Source organism: Silurus aristotelis, assembly GCF_946808225.1.
Source record: "Silurus aristotelis genome assembly, chromosome: 21".
Classification (NCBI taxonomy): domain Eukaryota; kingdom Metazoa; phylum Chordata; class Actinopteri; order Siluriformes; family Siluridae; genus Silurus; species Silurus aristotelis.
The window spans coordinates 16,305,583-16,332,818 of record NC_139594.1 but is presented as its reverse complement, the minus strand read 5'-3'; the positions used below and the strand labels follow the sequence as shown (position 1 = coordinate 16,332,818).

The window sequence follows — 27,236 nt, the reverse complement described above, 5'->3', positions numbered from 1 at the left end:
CCTTTGTTCTTCCCCAGGTTCTCGCTCGGCCAACATGGGTCCGGGTTGAAAAATGGGGAAAGGTAAGTAGATTGTATACCAATAGATATGAGTGGCTCTGTCATATGTAATGATGGCCATCTTATATAAAGAAAATGATAGATATGTAAAAAATCAAAAACCTGCAGCCGGAGCAGTCGTGACGTCAGCAAACCTTACCGGTGCCATCTTGAAACTCGAATAACATACAGTAGGTTTACTGGTGGCGCTATTTTGAATTTTGTGTATTTGTCCTACACTGTGTTGTGTTTGCACTATGTCTTGCACCGTCTGCACCAAGTTGCACTTTATGTGGTGAGGACAACTTCCTTTAGTCTTTAACTCTGTGTTCTTGTAACTCTATGATTTATGTTGTTTTATGTAGCACCAGGGTTCTGCAGAAACGTTGTCTCATTTTACTGTGTACTGTGTCAGCTATATATGGCTGCAATGACAATAAAAGCTTCTTGACTTGACTTGACTTGATGGGTCTCAGCTGGTAATTTCACTCCAGGGTTAAAAAAATGGGCCAAAACCAAAATGATGAAACAACTTTGTTGTACTTTATCAAACAATGAGAGTCAGTTAATGAGAACCCAGGCATTTGTTTTATATTTGATATATTACATATTTGAATTTGTATCAGGATTAACAAGGAAGACTACAATAAAATTATATAAGTGAATGTCCCTGACTCTCGCTTCACTTCAACAACAGTAAACGAGAAAATTGTGCTAGTTTCCTGAGTGATCATTTGTTGTTTGGATCATTTAAAGCTTCCTGTTTTGGCATTTTGGGCTGGGCAAGTTTTTTACCCAGAAAAGGCAGACTGAAAAGACAGAGATATTCTTGTGAGTAGAAAAAATAAGGAAGCTTCACATGATCTAACCACCAAGATAAACATAGATCTTTCCCCAGGGGGAACTTCTACTGAAATGTTGTCAGGTTAAAAACGAAATTGCTACATTTGGGTATTAAGTCAAGAAATTCTAAGATTGCTTATATTTGCACTGTTGAGTACTTCAAGATATTTCTGGAAACCATTTGTGCACCATAAAGCAGAACTGAACTCTGTAATAAGCAGACAGTCAAATGTCAAATGTAGAAACAGAAATAATGCACATTTATTTGAGTTTGCTTTAAGATTAATTTATTTGGAATTTATTTATTTCTTGTTCAAAATTAAAATGTTATAAAAATCCAGTGTAATAGCTTGTTTATTGAGGCATAACAAAAAAAAATCTAACAAGATAGGCTTGCAAAAAATTGGGCAAATAGAGTGCAAATGACTGTTGCTCTTTTCTAGATTTTGCCTTCTGTTCAAAGAATATCAAAGTTACTTATGCAGGCTTTGCTCGCCTCATCACAGCGAAACCCGATGGGACAGCAGCCCTTCTCGCTCTGACAGCAGTGATCCTGCACAGATGAACAGAGATTTAACTGTGGTTAGCCATGCTACATTTATTATTTGCTTGTTAAATGTGCAGTTCCCTTTGTTTTCCCCCTCATTTATTTATCACTTTTATTCACTTCATATATTTAACTCCCAGTATGCATAAATTTGTCAAATCGTAGAACAATAATACTTTTTTTTATTATTTTATCACACAAATTTATGTAGTTCAACTGCAGGAATAAGTGTGGATGAGAGAGTCCTAGAAACTGTGTATCACTAGATATAAAGTATTTCATGAGACTGGATTTCACATAGACATGCAATCTCATCCAACTGTCACTTCTAAATTACTGGAGTTATTGCAATGATTACTAACAATAAGCTGGTATTGCTGTGAATTTGAACATCACACATTATTAAGCAAAAAATAACCATCCCACACTAAATTACTTTATCTCTATACAAATCTTGACCTATCCAAACTTTTTCCACCATGAACTCACCTTTTCCATTGCAAATTTTAAACATTTACTACAGAGTCATGTTATATTTCATTTGCAAACTTTTTAATTTCAGAAAGAGAGAAGGTTATTGTCCTGTCTTCTACCTGCATGCTGTCGCTCTTCATGGCAGGGATCCTTGGAGCAGCAGGAAATCTCAGTCCTCCTCTAAAACATTGGGTGGACGTGCTGTCACAGCGATAACCGAAGGGACAGCAGTGGATGCCATTAGGACAGCACTGACCCTGAAGGATCAGACAAAAGATTAAGACTGTTCTCATAAACCACATTCACATCCATTATTTACTGACCAAATACCAACCACATTGTATATGCAGCAAGTCCACTGCCCATAGGGAGTCCTGCAGCATGTTGTACCATCAGGGCAGGTGTAGTAATTATCACAGTGAACCACAGAGACTGCAGGATCATTAGATTCCTCCAGAGGAGCAGGAACTCTGTTCTCTTCTTCCTGTGCAGGTATCTGAGGGGAAAGAGGAAGTTTGTCCTAGAGGTCGACCGATATGGGTTTTTCTCTGGCCGATGCCGATATATAGAACAGCTTTTCCACCCCCTTACAATACAGTATCAAAAAGTTAGCCGCGTTCTCTCTCCAAAGTACTTCTCATTATTTTTTCAAATGCAGCATCATATTTAACCAATGAAGTATATAAGGCTTGATGAAGAACGAAGGATAAGAACTTAAAGCCCGGGACACACTAAGTTGACATTCGGCCATAGTGACACGGCGGGTGGTTTTTAAGTGTCTGTCTGCTTTATTTTTTTTCCTGTGTGTTCTGAACCGTCGGCTCGAGTTGGACAGTTTTCTGGTTGATTCTGCATATCAAATCAGCGGCGGAGCTCGTCGACACCAATTAGCTTTATAGCTTAGCGAATGATCACACAAGAAAAAAACTGAACTGACGAAAGCAAACAATGACAGAATAAAGAATGAACACACAGACACTTGTCATTTTTACACTTCTCTTTGCAACTTAGCAGACATGATTGTAAAAAGCTACACGAATCCATTAGTAATGATCGCGGAAGGTGTAAATGCTGATTGCGTCATATATTCACACTTCTAGCTCTTCCGGTTTCCCTGTTTGGATACCGAATACAGACTACTGCCACCTGCTGGTTCGGGAGAGTTCTGTTCTCTCATACAAGCACAGAACCTAAACGCAGGCATGGCTTGGTGTGTCAGATGTGCCTGCATAATAATCTTCCCAATTAATTGGCTGACTGATCAATCGGTCGACCTTTAGTCTATAACAAGGGAGAGCTCTAGTAGAAGTGGTAGCTCAGTCTTTAATATATTGAACTTTTGATCGTAATTTGATCAGGTCAAATCTCAGCACCACCAAGCTGCCACTGCTGTGCCCTTGAGCAAGGCCCTGAACCTTGTTACCTCCAATGTATAAATGAGATGATCGTAAGTTGCTTTGGATAAGTGTGTCTTCTTAATGCCATAAGTGTAAAGTCTCCAGCAATAATCTGTAAATGGATGGATGTATTAGATTTAGCTTGATACCCATTTTCTCATCACTGAAATTGGGACAGGAGTTTCCTGTTTCACAAGAATGTACCGTTGTGATCCGCTGTGGAATCCAGTAAAAAACCTTATCGAAGACCACAGATTTGATTCATGATTAACTTCTTTCCCCTACCTATTTCCATTCATTTTATAGAATGCCATTTCGCTAATGTTTAGCATTTATTGCATAACAGAGAGAAAGTTATTGTTCTGTCTTTTACCTTCATGCTGTCGCTCTTTATGGCAGGAATCCTTGGAGCAGCAGGAAATCTCAGTCCTCCTCTAAAACATTGGGTGGACGTGCTGTCACAGCGATAACCGAAGGGACAGCAGTGGATGCCATTAGGACAGCACTGACCCTGAAGGATCAGACAAAAGGTTAATGCTGTTCACATAAACCACATTCACATCCATTATTTATTGATCAAATACCAACCACATTGTATATGCAGCAAGTCCACTGCCCATAGGGAGTCCTGCAGCATGTTGTACCATCAGGGCAGGTGTAGTAATTATCACAGTGAACCACAGAGACTGCAGGACCGTTAGATTCCCCCAGAGAAGCAGGAACACTGTTCTCTTCTTCCTGTGCAGGTATCTGAGGGGAAAGAGGAAGTTTGTCCTAGAGGTCGACCGATATGGGTTTTTCTCTGCCGATGCCGATATATAGAACAGCTTTTCCACCCCCTTACAATACAGTATCAAAAAGTTTGCCGCGTTCTCTCTCCAGAGTACTTCTCATTATTTTTTCAAATGCAGCATCATATTTAACCAATGAAGTATATTAGGCTTGATGAAGAACGAAGGATAAGAACTTAAAGCCCGGGACACACTAAGTTGACGTTCGGCCATAGTGACACGGCGGGTGGTTTTTAAGTGTCCGTTTGCTTTTTTTTTTTTTTTCCTGTGTGTTCTGAACCGTCGGCTTGAGTTGGACAGTTTTCTGGTTGATTCTGCATCTCAAATCAGCGGCGGAGCTCGTCGACATCAATTAGCTATATAGCTTAGCGAATGATCACACAAGAAAAAAACTGAACTGACGAAAGCAAACAATGACAGAATAAAGAATGAACACACAGACACTTGTCATTCTTACACTTCTCTTTGCAACTTAGCAGACATGATTGTAAAAAGCTACACGAATCCATTAGTAATGATCGCGGAAGGTGTAAATGCTGATTGCGTCATATATTCACACTTCTAGCTCTTCATTTTATAGAATGCCATTTTGCTAATGTTTAGCGTTTATTGCATAACAGAGACAAAGTTATTGTTCTGTCTTTTACCTTCATGCTGTCGCTCTTAATGGCAGGAATCCTTGGAGCAGCAGGAAATCTCAGTCCTCCTCTAAAACATTGGGTGGACGTGCTGTCACAGCGATAACCGAAGGGACAGCAGTGGATGCCATCAGGACAGCACTGACCCTGAAAGATCAGACAAAAGGTTAAGACTGTTCACATAAACCACATTCACATCCATTATTTACTGATCAAATACCAACCACATTGTATATGCAGCAAGTCCACTGCCCATAGGGAGTCCTGCAGCATGTTGTACCATCAGGGCAGGTGTAGTAATTATCACAGTGAACCACAGAGACTGCAGGATCATTAGATTCCTCCAGAGGAGCAGGAACTCTGTTCTCTTCTTCCTGTGCAGGTATCTGAGGGGAAAGAGGAAGTTTGTCCTAGATGTCGACTGATATGGGTTTTTCTCTGGCCGATGCCGATATATAGAACAGCTTTTTTTTGGCCGATATGTTTTGCTGATTTTCTTTTTTTACCCCCTTACAATACAGTATCAAAAAGTTACGCCACCAAAGTACTTCTCATTCTATCTTCAAATGCAGCATCATATTTAACCAATGAAGTATATGAGGCTAGATGAAGAACGAAGGATAAGAACTTAAAGCCCGGGACACACTAAGCTGACGTCCGGTCGTAGTGACACGGCGGGTGGTTTTTAAGTGCATTAGTATTTTTTTCTGTGTGTTCTGCACCATTGGCTCGAGTTGGACAGTTTTCTGGTTGATTCTGCATATCAAATCAGCAGCGGAGCTTGTCGACACCAATTAGCTTTATAGCTTAGCGAATGATCACATGAGAAAAAAACAGAACTGACGAAAGCAAACAATGACGGAATAAAGAATGAACACACACAGACGTCATTCTGCACTTCTCTTTGCAACTTAGCAGACATAATTGTAAAAAGCTACACAAATCCATTAGTAATGATCGCGGAAGGTGTAAACGCTAATCGCTTTATGTATTCACAGTTCTAGTTCTTCCGGTTTTCCTGTTTGGATACCGAATACAGACTACTGCCCCCTGCTTTCTCTCATACAAGCACAGAACGCAAACGCATGCATGGCTTGGTGTGTCAGATGTGCCTGCCTAATAATCTTTCCAATTAATTGGCCTACTGATCAATCGGTCGACCTTTAGTCTATAACAAGGGAGAGCTCTATTAGAAGTGGTAGCTCAGTCTTTAATATATTGAACTTTTGATCGTAATTTGATCAGGTCAAATCTCAGCACCACCAAGCTGCCACTGCTGTGCCCTTGAGCAAGGCCCTGAACCCTCGTTACCTTCACTGTATAAATGAGATGATTGTAAGTTGCTTTGGATAAGTGTGTCTTCTTAATGCCATAAGTGTAAAGTCTCCAGCAATAATCTGTAAATGGATGGATGGATTACATTTGCCCCGATACCCATTTTCTCATCATTGGAATTGCGACAAGCGTTTCCCGTTTCACAAGAATGTACCGTTGTGATCCGTTGTGGAATCCAGTAAAAAACCTTTTTGAAGGCCACAGATTTAATTCATGATTAACTTCTTTCCCCTACCTATTCCCATTCATTTTATAGCATGCCATTTCACTAATGTTTAGCATTTATTGCATAACAGAGAGAAAGTTATTGTTCTGTCTTATACCTTCATGCTGTCGCTCTTCATGGCAGGGATCCTTGGAGCAGCAGGAAATCTCAGTGCTCCTCTAAAACATTGGGTGGACGTGCTGTCACAGCGATAACCGAAGGGACAGCAGTGGATGCCATCAGGACAGCACTGACCCTGAAGGATCAGACAAAAGGTTAAGACTGGTCTCATAAACCACATTTACATCCATTATTTACTGATCAAATACCAACCACATTGTATATGCAGCAAGTCCACTGCCCATAGGGAGTCCTGCAGCATGTTGTACCATCAGGGCAGGTGTAGTAATTATCACAGTAAACCACAGAGACTGCAGGACCGTTAGATTCCCCCAGAGGAGCAGGAACACTGTTCTCCTGTGCAGGTATCTGAGGGGAAGGAAGAAGTCTGTACCATGGTACCTCTTGCTTTTCACACAGCCTACTGTTTAGGTCACACAGGTAGCCTTGTGGACAGCAGTGGGCTTTGTCTGAACAGCAGACAGCCTTAAAATACACAAAGAGTTCAAATTAGAGGATATTAAGAAGGTTTGTATATATAGAATATTCCTAAAATTCAGTCAGAATGCAGCATCATTTTTATCTTTATTATGTTAGATGATACCGGGTACCGGCAGGCCAAGCGAACTGCAGCCCGGGTGGTTATCGAGGCAAAAACTCGGGCCTGGGAGGAGCTCGGTGAGGCCATGGAGAAGGACTATCGGCTGGCCTCGAAGAGATTCTGGCAAACCGTCCGGCGCCTCAGGAGGGGAAAGCAGTGCCCCACCAATGCTGTTTACAGTAGAGGTGGGGAGCTGTTGACTTCAACTGGGGATGTCGTTGGACGGTGGAAGGAATACTTCGAGGATCTCCTCAATCCCGCCGTCACGTCTTCCATTGAGGAAGCAGAGGCTGAGGGCTCAGAGGCGGACTCGTCCATCACCCAAGCTGAAGTCACCGAGGTAGTAAAGAAACTCCTCGGTGGCAGGGCACCGGGGGTGGATGAGATCCGCCCTGAGTACCTCAAGTCTCTGGATGTTGTGGGGCTGTCTTGGCTGACACGCCTCTGCAGCATCGCGTGGCGGTCGGGGACAGTGCCTCTGGAATGGCAGACCGGGGTGGTGGTCCCTCTTTTTAAGAAGGGGGACCGGAGGGTGTGTTCCAACTATAGGGGGATCACACTTCTCAGCCTACCTGGGAAAGTCTATGCCAGGGTACTGGAGAGGAGAATACGGCCGATAGTAGAACCTCGGATTCAGGAGGAACAATGTGGTTTTCGTCCAGGCCGTGGAACACTGGACCAGCTCTATACCCTCTACAGGGTGCTGGAGGGTTCATGGGAGTTTGCCCAACCAGTCCACATGTGCTTTGTGGATTTGGAAAAGGCATTCGACTGTGTCCCTCGCGGCGGCCTGTGGAGGGTGCTCCGGGAGTATGGGGTCGGGGGCCCTTTACTAAGGGCTGTCCGGTCCCTGTATGACCGAAGCAGGAGCTTGGTTCGCATTGCCGGCAGTAAGTCAGACTTGTTCCCGGTGCATGTTGGACTCCGGCAGGGCTGCCCTTTGTCACCGGTTCTGTTCATAATTTTTATGGACAGAATTTCTAGGCGCAGCCAGGGGTCGGAGGGTGTCCGGTTTGGTGACGACACGATTTCGTCTTTGCTCTTTGCAGATGATGTTGTCGTGTGGGCTTCATCAGACCAGGACCTTCAGCATGCACTGGGACGGTTTGCAGCCGAGTGTGAAGCGGCTGGGATGAGAATCAGCACCTCCAAATCCGAGGCCATGGTCCTCAGTCGGAAAAGGGTGGCTTGCCCACTTCAGGTTGGTGGGGAGTTCCTGCCGCAAGTGGAGGAGTTTAAGTATCTTGGGGTTTTGTTCACGAGTGAGGGAAGGGTGGAACGGGAGATTGACAGACGGATTGGTGCAGCTTCTGCAGTAATGCGGTCGATGTACCGGTCTGTCGTGGTGAAGAAGGAGCTGAGCCGCAAGGCGAAACTTTCGATTTACCGGTCAATCTACGTTCCTACTCTCACCTATGGTCATGAGCTCTGGGTCATGACCGAAAGGACAAGATCCCAGGTACAGGCGGCCGAAATGTGCTTCCTCCGCAGGGTGGCTGGGCGATCCCTTAGAGATAGGGTGAGAAGCTTAGTCACTCGGGAGGAGCTCGGAGTAGATCCGCTGCTCCTCCACATCGAGAGGGGTCAGCTGAGGTGGCTCGGGCATCTGTTCCGGATGCCTCCTGGACGCCTTCCTGGGAAGGTGTTCCGGGCGCGTCCCACTGGGAGGAGACCCCGGGGAAGACCTAGGACACGCTGGAGAGACTATGTCTCCCGGCTGGCCTGGGAACGCCTTGGTGTCCCCCCGGAAGAGCTGGAAGAAGTGTCTAGGGAGAGGGAAGTCTGGGCATCTTTGCTTAGACTGCTGCCCCCGCGACCCGGCATCGGATAAGCGGGAGAAGATGGATGGATGGATGGATGTTAGATGATTTTTTCATTATTCTGTTATTAATAAACCTTTAAAGAAATGAATAGTTTTTGCTCACAGATGGGTAATGGCAGCATGCATATCCTGTTTTAGTTGGGCAGCAGGTATTTCTCTCCTGACATTCTGTCCCGTCTGGACAAAGAGTCCTGCCAGAAACTAGTCCAATCGTAAGCAACAGTAGCATAGCGATCATCTAGATGAAGAATAGAAAATAAAGAATATATACTAGTGAAAAACACCAATAAACATTAAAATCGACATACACACTTTTTAAATTGACCTTCAATAATGAAAATATAAAAGACAGCAAAATTTCAGAATCTGAACAATACATTTAAAACTAAAATCGACTGCTTAAATTTGTGTTTAATTATGTTAATGTTTGTGTGGTTGTCTATATAAAAAGTACACTTGCCTTGCTTGTGCAGTGGACCGTTCGTTCAAAGTATCTGTAAGGTTCCTTCTCAGCTCATTAAATGGTTGTACTGATCTGTAAACACAGTCAGCAGGCAGATGTGACAAAACAGGAAGTGATCCTTCAAAACAGTTGTGTCAGTATTGTTTAAAGACGTTTTATTGTCATTCCATTGAGGAACTGATTTGTTGGAAATGAACTCTGTATAATGTTAAATGCATGCTGAGATAAAGCAAAGTTCATATAAAATGTAGTCATAGTTTTCAAGACATTAAAATCTGCCAGTCATAGCATATGTACTTTGACACATTACCATGTCAAACGCACATTAATATCAGCTACTGCAGTGTGTATAATGAATTATCTCCCCGGAGTTATTAATAGGGATTGGATCACTGTCTGACCCCACTGGGCTACTGAATGTCTAAAATGCTCCACTTCACTATAGATAATGTATCTCCTCTTGTATGTCCTCTTGTCTCTAAAATTTTTAGAGAGGAAAACTAGCGCCGTTGTATAATGGTAATATACACGCCTCGAAACAGGCCACTTGGAAATGATAGTAGAACACAAACTAAATTGATAGTATTAAAAAGCAGCCTTCCAAGTTATAAAAAAGCTTAGATCACCATATATTTTGCTATCCTTCTAAAAGATAATAAATGCACAATTCTACATTTTTATTTTTCTCAATATGCAGTGATAATTTTATGAATTTTGTTTATTGATCAAATAAAAAAAAAATGTGGCAGAAAATCCAGACTATTAGTTCATTCACTATTAACTGCATCATGGGAGATGCTATAACCCCAAACTGAATGGGGAGAAGGGGGTTTGGGGCAATAAAGTGGGGGGTTTGGGTTTTAAAAAAAATACAGTAAGGGAACATGTGACATATCAACAGACTCAGCGTGATGTCACCTCAAGCCACGCCCCCACTATTAAAACGCTCGTCACTGAGAGGGGAGTCGGACCCCCCCTAACCTTAGTGCAGCATTTGACACCACTGATCATAATATTCTCCCTGCTAGACTACACTTACTGAGGGAGGAACACCAAAGGAATTTGTCTTAGGCCACTGAATTTATATATATATATAAACAGCACCACAGTTATAAAACAGCCTTCCAATCAGTGTTTGGGACTCATGTGTTTACTCAGGTTTTCTATTGACGGTGGTGTGGTGGCCATCTCTTATTCCAGAGATCCCTCATCTTTGTGATGCTTTCTGGCTCACACTTTTAATCTATGAGCTCCTTTAGTGGCAGACTGTTATATTCCAAGTGTCTAAAGGAACGATACAGAAGGTCTTCTCTCCTTCTCATACCCTGATCACACACACCGAAACATACTTAATAATTCTTATCTCCCGAAAGATCCATGATACTGAGCAGCCCATGAACTATGGGGATGGATTTGGACTGTAATTATTGTAAAGAGCCTACCACAGTGACTTAGGATCGCAATTTGCATGAACAGTTCTCCATTCAAAAACCCACCACCGAACCGCAACAATTAAAGAACTGTAATGAATAGACTTCTGATGCCACCGAGATAAGGACTTTTTTTTTTTTAATCTGCTTCCTCTTAAGCTTTCTTCCTCCTACCTGCCAGGGAAGTTTTTCTTGTCACGGTTTCCACTGGCTGGTTCATTGCAGATGATCTTATATACCGTATACATTCATATTTTATAACCACTTTATCTCTGTAAAACTGCTTTGGGACAATGTGCATTGTTAAAAGCACTCTACAAATAAAACTTAATTCAATTTATATAAGATTCTTTTCCCTCCCAATTTTTCAAACTGAACTAAAATTTAATTCAAATCCTTAAAACTCCTAATCCATTTATATTCCCTGTTTAAGAAACTGTGATTAAAAAAACTTCATTCCTTTGAACATAGTGTTTTATATATTATAGTTTATTTGTTGAATAATTCCTATGTATAGGATCATATAGTATTAGTATATATAGTATTACCTATGTATAGGAACAGCGACCTTACATACAAAACCTCTGTTCCACAGTGAAGCACCCAGATTTCTTGGTTTCCTTATCAGACCCTGGAGTGTACTTAAGGTAAAGCTGTGACTGTAGAAAGCCAAAAGGGTCAATATTATCAAAATATTGTTTATTTAAAATTGTGTGGAAAAGAAATGTGTTTTTGGTCTATTGGGACAAATAAACTATTACAATGTATTGATAAAGTTTTTTCCTGTTTCTAATTATATATTTATATATTATACTTATAAATCTAGCTTTACATCCTATTGGCTTGATTAAATCCTATATATTTAAGTTTATCATTGTTATTAGAGGTTAGAACAATTTGTTAGCACATGTCCTGTTCCCAATCTGGATGCAAATTTTGCATCTGGGTGATTTCTTTAGTCCTCTTTAAAGACAATCTACTAAAAATGTTGCCTAATGTCCACATTACAACCATCAGTATCACATACAGTGAGGAAAATAAATATTTGAACACCCTGCTATTTTGCAAGTTCTCCCACTTAGAAATCATGGAGGGGTCTGAAATTGTCATCGTAGGTGCATGTCCACTGTGAGAGACATAATCTAAAAAAAAAAAATCCAGAAATCACAATGTAAGATTTTTTAACTATTTATTTGTATGATACAGCTGCAAATAAGTATTTGAACACCTGAGAAAGTCAATGTTAATATTTGGTACAGTAGCCTTTGTTTGCAATTACAGAGGTCAAACGTTTCCTGTAGTTTTTCACCAGGTTTGCACACACTGCAGGAGGGATTTTGGACCACTCCCACACAGATCTTCTCTAGATCAGTCAGGTTTCTGGCCTGTTGCTGAGAAACACGGAGTTTGAGCTCCCACCAAAGATTCTCTATTGGGTTTAGGTCTGGAGACTGGCTAGGCCACGCCAGAACCTTGATATGCTTCTTACAGAGCCACTCCTTGGTTATCCTGGCTGTGTGCTTCGGGTCATTGTCATGTTGGAGACCCAGCCTCGACGCATCTTCAATGCTCTAACTGAGGGAAGGAGGTTGTTCCCCAAAATCTCGCAATACATGGCCCCGGTCATCCTCTCCATAATACAGTGCAGTCGCCCTGTCCCATGTGCAGAAAAACACCCCCAAAGCATGATGCTACCACCCCCATGCTTCACAGTAGGGATGGTGTTCTTGGGATGGTACTCATCATTGTTCTTCCTCCAAACACGTTTAGTGGAATTATGACCCAAAAGTTCTATTTTGGTCTCATCTGACCACATGACTTTCTCCCATGACGTCTCTGGATCATCCAAATGGTCATTGGCAAACTTAAGACGTGCCTGGACATGTGCTGGTTCAAGCAGGGGAACCTTCCGTGCCATGCATGATTTTAAACCATGACGTCTTGGTGTATTACCAACAGTAACCTTGGAAACGGTGGTCCCAGGTCTTTTCAGGTCATTGACCAGCTCCTCCTGTGTAGTTCTGGGCTGATTTCTCACCTTCCTTAGGATCATTGAGACCCCACGAGGTGAGATCTTGCATGGAGCCCCAGTCCGAGGGAGATTGACAGTCATGTTTAGCTTCTTCCATTTTCTAATGATTGCTCCAACAGTGGACCTTTTTTCACCAAGCTGCTTGGCAATTTCCCCGTAGCCCTTTCCAGCCTTGTGGAGGTGTACAATTTTGTCTCTAGTGTCTTTGGACAGCTCTTTGGTCTTGGCCATGTTAGTAGTTGGATTCTTACTGATTGTATAGGGTGGACAGGTGTCTTTATGCAGCTAACAACCTCAAACAGGTGCATCTAATTTAGGATAATAAATGTAGTGGAGGTGGACATTTTAAAGGCAGACTAACAGGTCTTTGAGGGTCAGAATTCTAGCTGATAGACAGGTGTTCAAATACTTATTTGCAGCTGTATCATACAAATAAATAGTTTAAAAATCATATATAGTGATTCCAAAATTTTTTTTTTTTAGATTATGTCTCTCACAGTGGACATGCACCTACGATGACAATTTCAGACCCCTCCATGATTTCTAAGTGGGAGAACTTGCAAAATAGCAGGGTGTTCAAATACTTATTTTCCTCACTGTATACATGTGGCTCTAGTTATAAAATAGTCTATATTAAAAAAAATTATGTTAGCAGAAAATAGGAGCAGTGTTGTGTGTTCACATTTTAAACAGTTTTCGAGAAAATCCAACTTTTTATTTGCTTTTTATATCTATAATAATGATTTCTTTCCATCCTAAGTGCCTTAAAAAACGATAGAGATGGTCTTTTCTTCCTGCTGCTATTGGACTTTACTATCAGAGTTGCTTCCAGTGAACCAGTCACCATAATACACACTGTTATTATGTTTAACTGTGCAATAATAACAATAACACAGTTTTTAATGCAATGAATGTGCAATAACAATCATTTAAAACCGTGCAATATTATCTTTGTGCAATATGTTTGATAGCGTAACTACTTATTGGTGGTCTCTTTTTCTTCTTTTGTATTTATACATTGTGTTGTATATACTGTATTATGTTTCTACTTTTTTGTATATATATTTGCACATTTCTTTTTGTTTGCTGCTGTAACATAGAAACCTCCACTCCCAACATCAGTACCTGAAAAATTAACATGCTGCTCCAATAACTAGTGCAAAAGCTACCCAGAAGAATGCAAAAGCACACATGGGTGTGATAGTCACATGTCCATAGCCTACATTTTTATTTTTCTCAATATGCAGTGATAATTTTATGAATTTTGTTTATTGATCAAATAAAAAACAAAAGTGGCAGAAAATCCAGACTATCAGTTCATTCACTATTAACTGCATCATGGGAAATGCTATAACCCCAAACTGAATGGGGAGAAGGGGGTAGGGGCAATAAAGTGGGGGGTTTGGGGTTTAAAAAAATACAGGAAGGGGACATGTGACATATCAACGGACTCATCGTGATGTTACCTCAAGCCACGCCCCCACCATTATCCCAAATAGGCTAAAAAACTAACGCGATATGTCAAAACGCTCGTCACTGCGAGGGGAGTCTGACAACGTGTGTCGCTGACACCCCCCCTAACCACACCCAAAAAACAAGGGCAATTACAGGCGTGCGGAGGCAAACTGCTTGTCTCTCGGTCGGCACTAAAAACGACGCACGCCCGGCGGTGCCGACTATTGCACCGGCAAGCACTGCTTACATTTTCTTCAGGAGAAATGTCACATTCTAGTTATAACAGCAATCATCAATTTATAATGTTTTAAAGATAGCAAATACATTTATTTATGCATCACAATCATCAACTTCTGTTCTAGATCCTTTAGCAACATGTTTATTCATACAGATAATAGCAGACGATTTCAAACTTGTTCTCAAACAGGTTATCAAACCGCCAACCCCTGTCAGCTGTCCAACTATAAGCCAATATTAATCCCTCCCCTTTATCTGCAAGAGTTTAGATAAAAGGTTATATCAGAGCAGTTATGCTCATACCTGCATAGAAATAACATTCAGAGACAGCGGCCTCTGATCAGGGCTGTGTCTCCTTTCTTGTGATTCTTGATATCAGTGCAGCGTTTGACACCACTGATCATAATATTCTCCCTGCTAGACTACACTTACTGAGGGAGGAAACACCAAAGAAATCTGTCTTAGGCCACTAAATTTATATATATATATATATATATATATATATATATATATATATATATATATATATATATATATATATATATATATATATATATATATATATATATATATATATATATATATGCTGCCACTGGGTGAAATTGATTGTAAACTTCATATTAGCTTCCATTGCTATGCTGACGATGCGCAGTTGTATGTTTCACTAAAACGATCTTCAATCAAAAGGTGCAGGCTATTTGTTGGTACCTCAGAATATGAAGACTACAGCAGCACCACAGTTATAAAACAGCCTTCCAATCATTGTTTGGGACTCAAAAACTGTCTCAGTGATCAAATCAAGGCTGAACACATTAATTTAGTCAAGTCTTTTGTCAGTAAGTTTTGATAAGTAAATAAGCAGATCTGCAGAGATCATGGTTATAGAGAATTAAGTTGAATTGGGATGTTTAGATGCTTTCATCCTACTACTCTCATGTGTTTACTCAGGTTTTCTATTGACGGTGGTGTGGTGGCCATCTCTTATTCCAGAGATCCCTCATCTTTGTGATGCTTTCTGGCTCACACTTTTAATCTATGAGCTCCTTTAGTGGCAGACTGTTATATTCCAAGTGTCTAAAGGAACGATACAGAAGGTCTTCTCTCCTTCTCATACCCTGATCACACACACCGAAACATACTTAATAATTCTTATCTCCCGAAAGATCCATGATACTGAGCAGCCCATGAACTATGGGGATGGATTTGGACTGTAATTAATGTAAAGAGCCTACCACAGTGACTTAGGATCGCAATTTGCATGAACAGTTCTCCATTCAAAAACCCACCACCAAACCGCAACAATTAAAGAACTGTAATGAATAGACTTCTGATGCCACCGAGATAAGGACTTTTTTTTTTTTAATCTGCTTCCTCTTAAGCTTTCTTCCTCCTACCTGCCAGGGAAGTTTTTCTTGTCACGGTTTCCACTGGCTGGTTCATTGCAGATGATCTTATAAAACGTATACATTCATATTTTATAACCACTTTATCTCTGTAAAACTGCTTTGGGACAATGTGCATTGTTAAAAGCACTCTACAAATAAAACTTAATTCAATTTATATAAGATTCTTTTCCCTCCCAATTTTTCAAACTGAACTAAAATATAATTCAAATCCTTTTAAACTCCTAATCCATTTATATTCCCTGTTTAATAAACTGTGATTAAAAAAACTTCATTCCTTTGAACATAGTGTTTTATATATTATAGTTTATTTGTTGAATAATTCCTATGTATAGGATCATATAGTATTAGTATATATAGTATTACCTATGTATAGGAACAGCAAACTTACATACAAAACCTCTGTTCCGCAGTGAAGCACCCAGATTTCTTGGTTTCCTTATCAGACCCTGGAGTGTACTTAAGGTGGAGCTGTGACTGTAGAAAGCCAAAAGGGTCAATATTATCAAAATATTGTTTATTTAAAATTGTGTGGAAAAGAAATGTGTTTTTGGTCTATTGGGACAAATAAACTATTACAATGTATTGATAAAGTTTTTCCCTGTTTCTAATTATATATTTATATATTATACTTATAAATCTAGCTTTACACCCTATTGGCTTGATTAAATCCTATATATTTAAGTTTATCATTGTTATTAGAGGTTAGAACAATTTGTTAGCACATGTCCTGTTCCCAATCTGGATGCAAATTTTGCATCTGGGTGATTTCTGGTTCCGCTTTAAAGACAATCTACTTAAAATGTTGCCTAATGTCCACATTACAACCATCAGTATCAAATATACATGTGGCTCTAGTTATAAAATAATCTATATTTGGAAAATAAAAATGATGTTAGCAGAAAATAGGAGCAGTGTTGTGTGTTCACATTTGTTCACATTTTAAACAGTTTTTGAGAAAATCCAACTTTGACTTTGCTTTTTATATCTATAATTAGTATTTCTTTCTATTCTAAGTTTCTGAAGAATAGAGATGGTCTTTTCTTCCTGCTGCTATTGGACTTTACTATCAGAGTTGCTTCCAGTGAACCAGTCACCATAATACACACTGTTATTATGTTTAACTGTGCAATAATAACAATAACACAGTTTTTAATGCAATGAATGTGCAATAACAATCATTTAAAACCGTGCAATATTACCTATGTGCAATATGTTTGATAGCGTAACTACTTATTGGTGGTCTCTTTTTCTTCTTTTGTATTTATACATTGTGTTGTATATACTGTATTATGTTTCTACTTTTTTGTATATATATTTTTGCACATTTCTTTTTGTTTGCTGCTGTAACATAGAAACCTCCACTCCCAACATCAGTACCTGAAAGATTAACATGCTGCTCCAATAACTAGTGCAAAAGCTACCCAGAAAAATGCAAAAGCACACATGGGTGTGATAGTCACATGTCCATAGCCAAATGTGTTAGTTTAATTGATTTAGTTGATAACAATTAATATAAAAGTCAATAATGAGCAGATGTGACAGATATAAAGACAAATTTAAAGTTGAACATTCTTCAAAGGATCTGCGTTACTAGTCTTTTGATTGTCTCTAATATAGTGTTTAAGTGGAGTTTGTTTTAAAATACACACTCAGCTGTCATCTCATGTAATGCAACCCGGCGAGGACCACTGACTACAGAGGGTTAACGTCAAAACAAACATTGAAAATGCCAATGAATCTCTGAGGCCATCTAGTGGGAACCTCAGTGCAATGACAGAGAAGATTTGCCTAAGAGACATTTGGCTATGTAAGGCAAGCTTCAGTTTTTTAAAGCTGATGTGAGCAACTACAGGAAACCAATGGAGGGAATAGTGCAGTGGGGTGGTGTGGTGTGTGGTGGTCTTCTGGAGGCAGACATGCCAAGAGTCTAGTATTGAGATGACGAGGGACAGAACAAACACCTGAGCTGTCCTGTGGACGGAAATTCACGTATTCTCCTGTTATTGTAAAGGAGAAATCAACATGAGCGTGTTAGATCAGCAACATGTGAAGGACTGTTGATTGTCCATGGTTTACCCAAAGTTGCATTCAGAGAGTTTTCCATAGAGGTCACAAGATGTTTACATGGAAATGAATTTCATGGGTTGGAAAGCAGTTTTGTTGGAACTAAGCATCAGCTGATTTGCTGCTGTCTACGATTGTACTGCTGGTGAGCTTCACATATTAATTGTGGTTCTTCCCTGTTTTTTGTGGGGTTTTTTGCCACAAATTTGGACGCACCAATTGTATAGGATGCTTTTGTATGCCATTGCCATTACTGGAACTCAAGGGAGATCGTAACCCACACTAGGGGACGCTAAAAAGTTTCGAGGGATCGTCAAGCACACTTTTTTTTTTTCTTAATCATGTATTTATTTAATCTATAACAACACAATAAATCACTTCATTCTGAATATTTAACAAATAATTTCATATATAAAATGTGAAGAAACTTCCCTAATTTTGAGAATTTTTCACAGTGTACCTTTAGGATGAACTGATCCACAGACCCCCACACCCAACATCAACACCTTACTTTAATAATGGTCTTGTGCCTAAAAGAATGAATTGCCATAACTCTGCTCCTATATATAGTCGAAAGGCCTTCTCAGAAGAATGCAGCTTATCATAACACACATCACACACATCACATCATAACCTTGTGCTCCAGAACATCTGATCACATGCACATTATCAACTTGTGCTGTTAATATCATGAACAGCAGCTACGCTAATTCCTCTCCACTGCTTCTCTTTCTCTCCCCATCCCGAGGCATCCTGAGGTTTGGCCAGCTCCAGTCACGTCCCACCACGTGAAGATTATGGACCTATGGATGATCATGGAGAAGTAGATGCCGAGTGTTTAAAGGCCCTGGCATGGAGAAGCTGATGCTGGATCTATGATGATCACAAATTGTTCTGTATTGTTGAAAGATTTATGACCAAACTTTTGATGTCACCCATATGAGGATGGGTTCCCCTTTGAGTCTGGTTCCTCTCAAGGTTTCTTCCTCATATCATCTAAGGGAGTTTTTCCTTGCCACTGTCGCCACGGCTTTCTCATCAGGGACAAACGCACACCATTCACCTTCACTGTTGTTTTCTGTAAAGCTGCTTTGAGACAATGTCTGTTGTAAAAAGCGCTATACAAATAAACTTGACTTGACTTGACTTGACTATAATAGTCAAGGGGGACAAATTTATAAAGGAATGTTCAAAAAGCACACATGGATGGAGTCACGTGTCCACATACTTTTAGCCAAATAGTTACTTGTCAGGTGTATAATTAATGCAGTGGTGAATACTGAGACAGTGTGACATTATAAAGTATGGCTCATTAAGAAGTTAAAAATATTAACCAACAGAGAAAAACCTTTCAGAAATTCTTAAATAGCATGTAGGCTATACAATAGGAATTAAACTAGAAATAAATATAATACAAAACTCTGATTTAAAAAAATCGCTTTTTATTTATTCGTATGTGCATTAAAGTTAGTTATTCATGTGATTTATTTTTGTTCATTGAGAAAAAAAAAAAGACTAACAAAATAGAAATTGCAAACTTTCATGAATCATATACAATGCTCTTATTTATTTATATTGCTCTTTAGGGTTTTCGCCTTTTTGGCTCAAGGAACGAAGATTCAGAGAAGAAGCGCTTCTTTGGTGACACCAGCATGAACGATAGAGTAGCCTCTTTTTTTTTTGCACTTTGTAAATGTCCAATTGCAGTCATAGCCATATTCACAGCAGTGCAGTCCATCCTTACAGCACTGACCCTATAAAAGAATGTACAATAAAATAAACGAGTTCATTAGAATTATCAGGGATAGATAGATTAGATAGATAGATAGATAGATAGATAGATAGATAGATAGATAGATAGATAGATAGATAGACAGACAGACAGACAGACAGACAGACAGACAGACAGACAGACAGACAGACAGACAGACAGACAGACAGATAGATAGATAGATAGATAGATAGATAGATAGATAGATAGATAGATAGATAGATAGATAGATAGATAGATAGATAGATAGATAGATAGATACCAGAGCATATGGACAGCATGCCCACTGGCCGGTGGGTGTCTTGCAGCAAGTGTTTCCATCTGGGCAGTAGAATTGGTCACTGCAGTGTATAACTCCAGACTGACTCTGGAGATTTAACGTGGACTTTATTAGAGTCGAGGGATCGGAGTCTCTCACACAGGTTTTGGTCTTCTCATTACAGTGAAACCCGTTGGGACAGCAGCCTGCCTTGCACTGACAACACTGATCCTGCAGAGAATAACTCTATTTAGTCATTCAGAGAGGCTTTGCACGAGTATGACAGCAGCATTACTGCATTTAATTGGCTCTGTACATGTACTTTGTCCAATCACAATAAAGTTGAATCTAATCTAATTAACCACAAATAATTATAAAGGATGGACTTGTTCTTGGTTAATCTGTCTGCATTTATTTTGTCATAATTAAAAGAGCTACATGATTTTTTTCATTGTAGTTCTTATTATACACTTCAAGTTCAATAACTAAATTAAATGCTAAAACTTTAGGGGATTAACATGGAAAGTCAGTGCATCAAGCAATCCCATGTACACCGATAATAATCAATAATGAAATTCGTTGTCAACGAATGCCATTATCGTTAGTTGGGCTGCTCAATTTACGGTTTAGTGTGACGGTAAAATAACACAGCCGTTTGGGAAAATGGCGGACAGTACAGTACAGGATCACCCGGCAGCAGGAAAAAGTGTGCGTCCCAAGTCATCCAATGCATGGGAGCATTTTATATTAAACACAACAAAGAAAACTGTACCTGGAAGTTATGCAAAGCGGAGTTTGTGTGAGATGGAGGTACCACATGAAAATAAAACACACTGGTGTCATGGATGAAAACTGTATAATCCTCATCATGTGAAAATGGTACAGTTTAATGAAGTGCTATTGTGTAAACTGTTTTTTTTGATAACTTTTGTTATGTCGTGACTCACTCTACATGGTGATGGATTCAATGAAAGCACTAAATCCAAAAGCAGCAAATAACAGCAGCAGTAAACAATCACATTTTTAGTCACTGTTGTGGTTTTCAGCGAATTATAATGCATTTGTACACCAATGTATATTTTTTCCTTTTTTTATCAAATCTGTTAGCTTGCTGCATTTCTCCGTTCCATTCTCTTTTTATAGCATTTGCCTACTACAACAGTAAATGATCTGTTTTCAAACCTGATTAAATGCGGCTTTATTTACTATCCAATGTAGCTATCGGACTAAGTATCGGTCGACCGCTAATTCAAATATGTTGTGCTGTGGTATGCTGAGGAAATCTCTTTCTCTCTCTCTCTCTCTCTCTCTCTCTCTCTCTCTCTCTCTCTCTCTCTCTCTCTCTCTCTCTCTCTCTCTCTCTCTCTCTCTCTCTCTCTCTCTCTCTCTCTCTCTCGCTCTCGCTCTCTTTCTCTCTCTCGCTCTCACACACATTTTAAAGAGTGCTTTATGTTCCTTTTTCTGTTGTTGAGTCATTTGTAAACTGCGGTACTAAAATTCAGTAGTAATAGAATATCTTTAAATTGAAAAAAGAAATTCATATTGTGTATTTTTACATAAAATTATAGAGTGTAGTATCGGTATAGCAGTATCGATAAATAGCGGTATTGAGAAGCAATATCGGTATTGCTACCGTATCGATAAAATGTATACCCAATAAAATGTAATTATGATGCAGTGTGACACAATTACAATTTGATTCAACACAATACAATGCGATTCAGTGCAATATGACATCATTGGTTTAGACAGTTCAACAGACAAATTTACTTAAGTGCCTTCTGACTTCTAACACATGGCCTTTTAACAAATAGCACTTTGTTGTGCAACAAAAAAAGAAATAACCAGAGTTTTTTTCCTGTTGTGTCTACAGGAAGATGCAGCTCTACCTCTGCCATGTTAATCTGTATTCTATGTGACTCTCAGGACACGCCTCGGTTTTATACGCCTCGGTAGCAGCAGTGGTACTGAGAAAATGCGTTCGAGAAATGGTTTAGCAAAAATAAATCAATCTAAAATATTGGTCACAGATTATTGCCAAATAATAAAAGTATTGCACATTTACTAATAATTATACATAAATAAATTTTTTTTTACTGATGCACATCTGTTAAAAAAATATTATGAATCGTGATACAAATGCCAACTTGTGCTCGATGCACACTTTTTTAAATCGATGCAACACATAACTTTTAACTTTAACTTTAACACTTAACTTTTAAGCCGATGCATAGATGTGAATCTGTGGATCTTACCATCCATATTGTCGCTCAGGAAAGCATTGTGGGTTGTTGTATAATTTAATATGGTAAAGCAGATGTTACAGATCCCAATGTTTTAATTACACAGTTATTACACAGTTTGTATTGGAACACATACTATAAACTGTAAAGCAATAAAGTTTAACATATGTCATAAATTTGTATTTCGAAAGACCAGACAGTCATGCCCAACATCACACGGGAGTCATGGGGTTGAAGCAATGACCACTGACTATAGCTGACACATGCTAGAGCTGTGGACATTACATGCAGTTGTGCAGACAAAAAATGTTTTTAGCACTTGGTTTCTAGGGAAATTATTTAATATTATATTATTATATAATATTTTGCCATTTTTTATTTTATTTTGGATCATTAAAAATAAAATTAGACATACAAAAATGTTAACATATTGTTGATTATTTATCTTAAAAAGTATATTCTTTAGTTATTTTTTATTCCTAACATAAATAGAACTTTATTATGGGTCATAGATCTGAATCATTTCCCCTCACTTATTCATACACTCTTTTTTTTATAGATGTTTTTCACTTCGTTGGCATGTTGTGAAATGGATTCCTTACTTACATAATACTTTTGCTGTAGTTTCACTGTAGTTATGGGCAAATAAACAAATAATAAGTAGAAATGTTCAGGGGTTAAACGATGTGTGTTGGGACTTGGAAATGGGGCTAATATCTCTAAAAACAATAATTTTCTTACATGTAAATTATTTTAATGAAAAAAAAAAAAATACGGGTGAAATCGATGTTTTAATGAAAACGATTTATACCCTAAGCGTCGCTAAATTTGTAGCCATTGTGGAAAATGTGAGAGCAAACTTTAGCTAACACTTACATTTGCTTATGCACTTACATTAAAATTTCAGATACAACATAGAAACTAGAGCAGTTTGTATTAAATTGAGAAGCTGAAATTGCACAACATTGTCTTTTCAGTTTTATCATCATTTATCATTTTAATTCCCACCTAAGTGATCACATACTGATGCATTTGGTTATTTTACTGTTAAGCGATGCGTTACTCTCGCTAAACATTCATCAACTGTACAGTCCTACAGAGTAAATACAAGCGTTTTGCTGCATAAAAGGCATATTATATCACAGTGTAAGTTTTAGTCAACATTTGTGCTGAGTTAGTTTGCACCTGACTTTGTCGAAGTTTACTTTCATTTTCTGACTGAATTCTTTCACTTTTACCTGAGTGAGGTTTTTATACATTTTCTATAACTTCAATTAAATTCAATTTCAAATACTTATTTTCCACCATCATTTGCTAATAAATTCTTAAAAAATCAGACAATGTGATTTTCTGGTATTTTTTTCCTCATTTTGTCTCTCATAGTTAAAGTGTAACTATGATGAAAATTACAGGCCTCTCTCATCTTTTTAAGTGGGAGAACTTGCACAATTGGTGGCTTACTAAATACTTTTTTGCCCCACTGTATAATACTTTCACCAATTTTCATTTAATACTGCACTATACGGGGGGAGTGTTGCCGATCGGAAGGTCTGGGGTTCAAGCCCCGGTATCGCCAAACTGCCACTCTTGGGCCCTTGAGCAAGGCCCTTAACCCTCTATGCTCCGTGGGTCTCTTACGAGGGAAATATCAAGGTCCGTGACGCCGGAGTGACGTGGGGCCCCCTTCCCGTGGGCTCACCACCTGCAGGAGGGACCGTAAGGGACGGTGCTGTGAGGATTGGGCAGCAGTCGGAGGCGGGGGCCTGCTTAGACTGCTGCCCCCGCGACCCGGATTACGGATAAGCGGGAGAAAATGAATGAATGAAAGGATGACTGCACTATACTTGACTTCCTTCACTTAATTCAGAAGAAAATGTTTCTCAGGATGTGTTATTATAGAATAACAAATCAGTTTAGAGGGTTAACAGCCAGACACAAATCTACAGAGGTGACAGATAAGATATCTTTCGTAAAAAAAATAAAAAAAATAAAAAAATAAATAATAATAATAAATAAATAATTGTATATGATAACAAAAAGAAATATATAAAAAATAAAAAAATTTGCACACATGATAATTACCTAAAAATATCACACCATATATCTTTTTTCTATCTATTTTGTGAAAAACATCCTTTCTCCTGTGCACCACTTACCATCGCAATTTCATTACGGGGAAAAAAGAAATGATAAGTTCACACAAGGTAAATCGCTGTTTTTATACTTTTTTTTTCTTGTTCTCTATTAATTACCTATAACTGAATGTCTCTTGGTGTTTACTTACTTACACATAACACAAATCTTACCCTTTTTAAAGTCAGAGATTTGAAGCAGGTGTAGAAGTTGCCACAAGAGACTAAAGGATTGTCAGATTTCCTCAGAGGAACAGGAGTTATTTTCTCCTCCTTTTGTGGAGGTATCTGACGGGAATGAGAGATTCCATACAAATGAAGCCCGTTTTTCTTACATGTCCCAGTCTCCTGGTCACATTGGTAGTCTTGTGGACAGCAGTGGGCTTTGTCTGGACAGCAAACAGCCTTAAAATACATGGAAGATTGTTATATAAGATGTACTTTAATTGAATGCATTAAATTAACAAACAGATCATTAGTTTATTAATTGTTTATGCTTACAAATGGATAATGGCAGCATGCATATCCTGTATTAGCTGGACAGCAGGTATTTTTGTCGTCACATTCTGTCCCGTCTGGACAAACAATACTGCCAGAAACCAGTCTTAGCAAAAGCAACACAGCTATCATCTGGATGAAAACGCAGAAAACAACCCATACTTATTTCACTGGTGTCTGAGGCAAATACTTAAAACAGGACTGGCCATTGAAACTAAATAATCCATAAACTTTCTTTTCGGCTTCTCCCATTAGGGGTCGCCACAGCGGATCCTCCGCACGTTTGATTTGGCACATGTTTTACGCTGGATGCCCTTCCTAACGCAACCCTCCCCAATTAATCCGGGCTTGGGACCGGCACTAAGAGTGGCTGGGGATGGTTCCCTGACCGGGAATCGAACCCGGGTCGCAGCGGTGGGAGCGCTGCATCTTAACCACTAGACCACCAGGGGACCTTTAAACTAAATAATCCATAACAACTTTTAAATCAATCCACCTTCAGTCTCTGATAAATAATAAATAACGGCAGATTTCTATGAAATAGTTGAACAACACTTGCCTTGCTTGTGCCGTGGATTGTTTGTTAGCAATATCCGTGAGTACGTTTCTGTCTCAGCTGCTCAAATGGCTGTATTACCCCTCAGACCCACTTATTAAGCAGATGTGAAACTCCAACACCCAAGAAAGAGGATGTGATCCTTTTATTTCCATTCTGTCAGTGCTGTATAGAGGAACTTACTAATTGTACGGCAGTTATGAGAGAAGAAGAACAGAAAAATGCATCTCATTTAACTAAAATGATTTTAACAGTACCTCTTTTGAAAATTTTCATATATTAGATTACATTTGATTTGATTCAACTTTATTGTCAGGGCCAATTAAATGTATCTACTCATGTATATAAATATACATAAGTAGATACAGTAAGATATTATAGGAGCACACAGTATGAGGTACAGGAGCAGAAACCAGCTCAGTGCTGTTGTCTAATAAAAGCAGGCATAACATTATGACATTATAACAGTATGAGCGGTGAAGTAAATAACACTGATCTCTTCATAATGGCACCTGTTAGTGGGTGGATATATTTATTAGGCAGCAAGTAAACATTTTGTTCTCAAAGTTGACGTGTTAGAAGCAGGAAAAATGGATGAGCGTAAGGATTTGAGCGAGTCTGACAAATTGTGATGTCTAGACGTATGAGTCAGAGCATCTCCGAAACTGCAGCTCTTGTGGGATGTTCCTGGTCTGCAGTGGTCAGAATCTATCAAAAGTGCTCCATGGAAGAAACAGTGGTGAACCAGGGACAGAGTCATGAAGTGAAGGCTGGTCCGTGTGGTCCTATCCAACAGACGAGCTCTTGTAGCTCAAATTGCTGAAGAGGTTAATGCTGTTAATGCTTGACAGGTCAGAACTGTTTTGGCTGCAAAAGAAGGACCAACACAATATTAGTCTGTTTCTTATAATGCTATACCTGATTGGTGGCCATAAAGTAATCCCTGGTCGGTGTATATTACAAATACAGGGCTCTCAAGTCTAGGGAAAACTTGTCAATCTATATTAAATGAATGGTTGAGACACATGCATACAGAGGGAAGTTCTCTTCTTTGCTGTCTCGATTTATACAGAGTTAAATGCCAACTAGCAACCAATCAGAAAACAGAATTTGTTGTTTCCGGGTAAATTAAGTAATCCCGCTGCAAGCACATTTGCTACTATGAATGCAGTAGGGAACCCCTTCATTTTGATTTTATTTGTAATAATGGACGTAATGGACATAATCACTTTACTTTGATCAAAGCTAGTAAGAGCTTAATCATGCTTGATGGAGTTAAAAACTCTTCTTTTATATTTCAATTTCAACAGTATTAATACTCTTTTCGGCTATGATAAAACATCTTTTAAAGAAGAGCACTCTGGCAATAATTTTAGTAATGCTTTATATCATGGCAATTCATTCACAAATTATTACATTTGTTTGTTTTAAAGATGTCAGGGGAAAAAGCAAAAGAGTACTATTTCATTCTAGGCCACCAAAGGGTTGGAATCCTTAAAAAGTTCCAGATCAGAGGAGGACACAGTGGAAGAGGTGGTGGCAAAGATAGTGGAGAAGTCAGCAAGGGAGACAGTAGGGGGGAACATAGAAGAGACCCTAGAGAAGACAGTGGATTTGTCAGACTCTTTGGTAATCAACTCAGTTTATGTGAAAAGACACTCGTTTTACTCTCAGTACAACAATCTATTAATATAATGATATTAATGAGTCAAACACTGATTGATATCTATTACAATGATCATAAGCCCAAAATCTTGTTTTTGACTGCTTGAAAAAGTCAAACAAAGAAGGCCACAGGTGTTGTGGCAAGGAGTTATTCTCAAAATGTTCTGCTTGCTGTTGAACTGTTTATGAACTGTATGTTGTTGATAAGTACACT

At 39.1% G+C, this 27,236-nt stretch overlaps 1 protein-coding gene and 1 long non-coding RNA gene across 8 annotated transcripts; both read right to left on the bottom strand.

Moving 5' to 3' along the window:
* Positions 1-1,141: 1,141 nt before the first annotated feature.
* On the bottom strand, positions 1,142-16,284 carry grna.1 (granulin a, tandem duplicate 1). 6 transcript variants are annotated; one of them, XM_083523700.1, is made up of 12 exons: positions 16,198-16,284; positions 9,272-9,346; positions 8,915-9,049; positions 6,602-6,874; positions 6,387-6,524; positions 4,953-5,114; positions 4,738-4,875; positions 3,888-4,049; positions 3,673-3,810; positions 2,237-2,398; positions 2,022-2,159; positions 1,142-1,434 (listed from the first exon to the last, which is right to left on the bottom strand). In XM_083523700.1, exons 3-12 carry the CDS (start codon positions 9,047-9,049, stop codon positions 1,339-1,341), a joined length of 1,542 nt encoding a protein of 513 aa, XP_083379826.1. In that variant the 5' UTR covers positions 9,272-9,346; positions 16,198-16,284; the 3' UTR covers positions 1,142-1,338. The 6 variants fall into 6 exon arrangements, with proteins under 6 accessions (XP_083379826.1, XP_083379827.1, XP_083379829.1 ...); XM_083523701.1 differs by having other exon boundaries at positions 16,223-16,282; XM_083523703.1 differs by lacking the exon at positions 16,198-16,284 and adding an exon at positions 11,253-11,295.
* A 2,196-nt stretch (positions 16,285-18,480) lies between these two features.
* LOC310716538 lies at positions 18,481-25,474 on the bottom strand. 2 transcript variants are annotated; one of them, XR_014530587.1, is made up of 6 exons: positions 25,355-25,474; positions 24,805-24,933; positions 24,478-24,708; positions 19,932-20,159; positions 19,046-19,652; positions 18,481-18,495 (listed from the first exon to the last, which is right to left on the bottom strand). It is a non-coding gene; the product is annotated as an uncharacterized lncRNA (long non-coding RNA). The 2 variants fall into 2 exon arrangements; XR_014530588.1 differs by having other exon boundaries at positions 25,361-25,468.
* Positions 25,475-27,236: the final 1,762 nt, after the last annotated feature.